Source organism: Lathyrus oleraceus, chromosome 4 (genome assembly GCF_024323335.1).
Source record: "Lathyrus oleraceus cultivar Zhongwan6 chromosome 4, CAAS_Psat_ZW6_1.0, whole genome shotgun sequence".
Classification (NCBI taxonomy): Eukaryota; Viridiplantae; Streptophyta; class Magnoliopsida; order Fabales; family Fabaceae; genus Lathyrus; species Lathyrus oleraceus.
The window spans coordinates 70,457,977-70,463,915 of record NC_066582.1 but is presented as its reverse complement, the minus strand read 5'-3'; the positions used below and the strand labels follow the sequence as shown (position 1 = coordinate 70,463,915).

The 5,939-nt window shown below is 34.8% G+C and overlaps 1 protein-coding gene across 1 annotated transcript; it reads right to left on the bottom strand.

Moving 5' to 3' along the window:
- Window positions 1–2,476: 2,476 nt before the first annotated feature.
- Window positions 2,477–3,195, bottom strand: LOC127073449 (uncharacterized). The gene is made up of 2 exons (XM_051014598.1): window positions 2,916–3,195; window positions 2,477–2,839 (listed from the first exon to the last, which is right to left on the bottom strand). The coding sequence occupies exons 1-2, from the start codon at window positions 3,066–3,068 to the stop codon at window positions 2,633–2,635; spliced, it is 360 nt and encodes a 119-aa protein (XP_050870555.1). The 5' UTR covers window positions 3,069–3,195; the 3' UTR covers window positions 2,477–2,632.
- Window positions 3,196–5,939: the final 2,744 nt, after the last annotated feature.

Here is a 5,939-nt window from a genome sequence, read left to right as displayed (position 1 = left end):
TTAGGATTGAAATGTGAAATCTTAATTATGTGTATGTATATGTATGCTTACCTAAAGGAAAATATATAGTAAGTGAGGAAACCTTGGGATCGATAAAGAATCTGGCGATGAGAAAGTTTCTGAAGTTTTATAACACTTTGATCTTTGGTAGGAACTATATAAAGATTCCGAGAAAATGCAAATCGATTAGGTGAAAGCCTTGATTCCTACGTCTTTTTAGTAGTGTAGTTCAATTAAGGAGTATGAGCTAGCTCTCCTCTTTACGAAGCTTGCTTCTAATGGGTCGGAAGGAAGTCTTCCTTGGGGTCTCTATATTGGGGTTCTTCATTCAATATTGTTTACTGCCATCATCACCATCATCAGGGCCTCCATACCTGGGTTTTCAAGGTTGCTTGAATAAATGAATGATTAATGCATGAGGATCCTGTATTGGCCATTTTGGGTAAAATATCTAGTATGGTGTTTTCTTCTCTTGGGACATGCTCTATCTCGAACATCTTGAATTTGGTTAGTTTTTCTCTAACTAGTCGGACGTAGCATTGTAGTGTTGGTTCCTTCATCAAAGCCACTTCTTTAATTTGTGACGGTACTGGATGAGAATCTATTTTCAACTTAATACTTTCCACCCCGTCTCGAACGCTAATTTATATCCAACTATTACTACTTCATATTTAACTTGATTATTAATGTTCAGAAATTCAAATCACAAAGATACTTCAATCGTTAATTCGACTTCATTTACTAAAACGAGCCCAACCTAACTCCTATGACTATTGGATGTGACCTATCAGTGAATATTGTTCAAGAATGTGTCGATTCTGGCTCGTTGAGTGTCATCTCTACTAGGAAGTCCACGAATTGTTGGGCTTTCAATGTCTTCTTGGCTTCATATGCAATATTGAATTCAAACATCTCGATGAACCACTTGGTCAATATTCCCGCTAGGTCGGTTCGGTGGAGGATTTGCTTTAGCGGGAGGTGTGTTCTTACTATTATGGTGCGAGCTAGGAAGTACCATCGTAGCTTTCTTGATGTGGTTATAAGGACCATAGTTACCTTTTCTATCTTTGAATATGGTGTTTCTAGTCCGACCATGGCTTTCTAAATAAAGTATACCGAATGTTGGTGACCGTTCACTTCTCTGACTAGGATGACGTTAACGGCTTCTTTGGAGTCATCTAAGTAAAGAAATAAGGATTCTCTCGGTAGAGGTCTGGTTAAAACTAGTGGGTGGATAATGTTATTTTCAAGGACATTAGTGCTTGTTAGAAACCTAGGAACTTCTCGACTCTTAACCCAAAGGTGTACTTCTCAAAATTTAACCTCATATTATATTGACGTACTCTCTGGAAGACATGGGCGAGATGTTGGTCGTGCAGTTCATTTTCGCTTGACTTAACAATCATATCGTCTAGCCGAGGTTGGTCTCATATTTTTGGCATTCATTATAGCCATCGATTCTAATTCCCCGTACCCGAGATGCTTTTCATCGCAGACGTTGAGGTCGTCTACGCCTGTCATCGATTTACTTTCTTCGAGGTCTTCCCATAGATGACGAAGGTTGTCATAGATCTTTTCCTGCTTACTTCTAGTAGCCAGTGAGCTCCTAGGTGATCAGTTTCGACCACGACCGGTCTACCGAATTCGTCATGGAACTTAAATTTCAAATGCACGGGAGATACAACTGCATCTAGCTTGCCTAAAATCGGGCGTCTGAAGATGCCGTTATACACATTTTTGCTCGGGATCACGAAGAAACACATATTCGACATATTTTTTTCCTTCTCTTCCCCTAAAGTGGCAGGAAAGTGGATATGTCTACAACAAGTGGCAGGAAAGTGGATATGTCTACAACGATGTGTGACAGAGTCATTAAAAGCAAGTAGGCTTTGATATTTGCAATGTCTCAAATCTCATGACCCTAATCCATGTTTAGCAAGGGTTTTTGAATAGATCGGGTTACATGAACTTTCGTCGTCCACCAGAACTTTAGCACGGAAGTGAAGGTGGACCTGTAAGGCCAACACTCCAACGCTCAAGTTAGTTCGTGAATCATTTAAGATGGAGTGAAATTCTTGGAAAATGAATCATATAACTGCTTTGGCGCGAAGAAGTAATATTTATATGGTAGATAGAAGCGAGTTCTTAATTCTCTTTTAGGTCTTGATTCGGATCGAAACACCTTGGAACCGATGTCGTTTGATTATTGTAGTTGACAAAATTTTGTTTTTTTTCTTAATTCTTGTATCTTTAATAACTTAATAAGATTAAAATAATTGAAAAAAAAATAAATATTACATAAAATTTTAAAATAATTAAAAATAAAAGTAATAAATTTATGCCAATATATAAAAAAAAACTCAATTAACGCATTTTGCTGGTTAAATTTTTATAGTCTAAAAATGCAGAATTTTCATATGGCAATATTAAATCTGAAATTTCTTTTTTAAATGAGGTAAAATAAAAATTGCATATATGATAGGAAACAAAAGTAATATTAACCCTTAATTAAAACCAGTTGAAATGGTTCAACCAAGATGAGTGTAAAGCTAAACTACTTTTAGATGCATCAGTAAACTTTAGAAACTAGTTATAAATAACAAATTACAAAGGCTAAATAAATAAAGCATCACTACATGGACTTGCCGATCTGTGATTCCTCTACTAAATATTTGAATTGCTGAAATAAACCATGAAAAATACTCTTTCTTTTCTGTTGTTTTTTTCCTGACTTCATACCTGTTGTAAATTTCTCATCTAATCTCTGTTTGGCTTCTATTGCTGATCCTCCCAGTTTCTCATCGATCGAAGTGTGTTTCTGCTTTAACATGCTTCTTTCCTGTTAACAATGGATCTATCTCCATTAATATATACGGATGATGAAATGGAACTGAAATATATAAAAGAATACAAACCGGTAAAGACGGTTTTGATGAGGAAGAAGTAGATTGAAGGTTTCTTGTGTATAAACAGAATGAGCGTCTCGTTGTGGAATCAACACGTTCTCCTTCTCTTCCTCTGCTTTGATGCAACCGTCTCTTTCTAGCACATTCAACTCCCGGAAGCATTTTTTTAGTTCTGTGCAGTGCTTCCAAACACTGTCTTAATGAAAATTGATTATGGATTTCTTGGAAGTATGTAAATGAGATGAAATATGAATAGGTTAGGTGAAGGTAGTAAAGAAGGTGGCGTCATCCTCGAAGTTTCGTTCCACGAGTCAAACAATTACGATACAGCCAAAAAAAATAGGCTGTATAGATGTACTTTGAAAAGAAAAATATTATTTTTAAACTGAATTTAACACGTATTATAATAGGGCTTTGTTATCTTAAAATGTTTAATCATTATTTTTTTCTTTCTTCTAACACAAATAAATACATGGATCATGCTTTATTTCATATGGTGTAGGTGTTAAATTTTTTTGTTGTAAACATAGCAAATTCTCTTTGAAAAAAAGAGAAATAAAGCGATTAAGCCATCTCAAAAATTTGCGATTTTTTTTTCGGTTAGACAGCTAAAAAAAATGAAAATGATAGAGAAAAAACTAAAATTTTAAAATAAAAGTTTAAACAACGTTCACGGTAAAAATCTTATTCAATTCAGAAGAGGGGAGTCATGGATCAGGTGATCAACATTAGCATATGAATTAAACTTAACTATGAAATTAATACTTTGATTGTCCTTGAAGAGAGCATGGATAATTCTATATATGGTGTTTTCACTTAAAGTATCTTTAATATTTTAGATAAACATGACATATTTATGATACTTATTCAAGGAGATTTCGGTGAGGTTGATATTGAGAGAATAACATGTCGAGTCAAAATTCTCGTACCTTTTACTATTGAAAGTCCTCTTTGAATTATCCAAAATTTTGTTTGAAGGATACATGAAGAATTTGGTATGAAACTAGATAAGCCGCATTGGCAAGTCCTAGGTGATGAGCTAAAGGTACCACCAATACCAGAGGTTAGGTAGACATGGAAATAAAGTAGGTCGGGGACGTTTTTACCTCCCCCAATCCAAACTTGAATCTCAAAACAATCAATGTTCTCCGTCTCAGTCCCTATGGAGATGGAGAATTAAAACTCAAACTCATTCCAAATGGGTTCGGGTTGGGTTCGAATATTTCCGCCCCCACCACCATCTATTTAGTGAAATCAAACTTTTATAAATAAAAATATTTATTTTTCAAAAATTAAATTATATCACAAATAATAAAATTTTAAAAAAAATCTCAAAAAATCCATGCATACATTTCAAATATTTTAAATAATAAATACAAATTAAAATATCAAATCATTAACAACATATTTAATATTTTAAATTATCAAAACTAAAATAATAAAGTATATAATAAAATAAACGGGGCGGGTTCGGAGACAGGTTCGAGTGGGTACTAGTGTTTCCATTACCCGAATGTCCCAATATTTTAAAATCGGGACAAATTCAAACTCATTCAAAGCGAATTTACCCCGTTAAATTCGGGGAGGGTACAAGATGGGTACCCGTGGATATGAGTTATGTTGACATGCCTAGGTTGGTGTACCATTACAACATCCACCGACATTAATAATACTGTAAGAGAAAGCAACTTGGAACCTGAGCGTGTGCTCCACTCAGGATCTCAGGTTTGAATCTCGATAGGTGCAAACAATTATTGTGTTGGACCATTTCATATAAAGCTTTGCTTTATTTTTAAATTGGGTCCCGCAAGTGGACAGTCAAATTGGTCTATCTCAGATTTGTCAGTACTAAGGGGTGTGAATATCGAATTTATAAAAAAAACGTGCAGGAGAAGGTGCATGAATTCCATCTGATGAAATAATTATTTGTCTGCTCTATTTGAGCTTTACTAAAGCAAATGCGAAAGGAGTCCACCGTATAGAGCACATAGATGATAAAACCATGTTGTGATGTTGAAGAAGACAAAGTTTAGGAAAAAAGTTGTGGCAAGCAAGCCAAAAGAGGAACTTTATCTTTTCTGACAGACAGGGTTTCTATATCCGATGTCAGGATTTGGTTTCTGTGTTAGGATCATACAAATATTATAAGTTGTGAAGGATCTAAGATTAATCATTCTTAGTAGTGTAAGTACCACTTATATGATCATACAAAATAAAGACATCTTGTGTATTGAGATTAAAGCTGAGACTTTTGGTTGTGAGCTCAGTGATGGTATGATGAGGTAATTGGGTCTACATGTGTTGGATGTGTGGATGTTTTGTAGAGTAATATTCTTTAACGGTTAGATGAAGGTCATGAATGTGTACATGGTCAATAAGAGTATCCAGGGGGGCCATAGAAGTCTAGTGGCTATACTAGAAAGGAGATAAATCTCACACATGCCCGATATATCCATATTTTAGCACATTTTTTGTTCTAATAATTGAATTCCAAGTGGAGGATCTTGCAATGGCAGAAAGTGAGAGTAAATGGGTAATAGAAGACTAAAACTTATGAGACTTAGCAAGATTGGTCTTCATACTCAATGCCCGACTAAATCTATAAAAAGGGTGGTAATAGCTATTATTTGAGACATATTTTCCTTTGAAAAAAAGAGAATGCCATCTAAAAAGAGAATGTGAAACAAATGAGGTCCATTGTTAGTTACAAAAGTAAGGTAATAAAACCATTAAGAACATTATCAGTGATGGTAATAGAAAGTTTCCCCATGTATATGATAAAGATGTAAGGTGATAATGGGTCCCCTTTGTGAAGTCCATGAGAAAGCTTGAAGGTAAGCATTATGTTCCCATTTCATAAGATAGATAAAGACGTCGAGGGGTAGAAGTGCATAATGAGTTGAACGGTGAGCAAAGGAAATCCAAAGTCCCTCAAGAAATATTTGATGAACTCTGAAATAACATTATAAAAATCCTTTTCGAGATTAAACTTGAAGGAAACATCACCTTTTATTTTTTTCATCTTGCGCATGT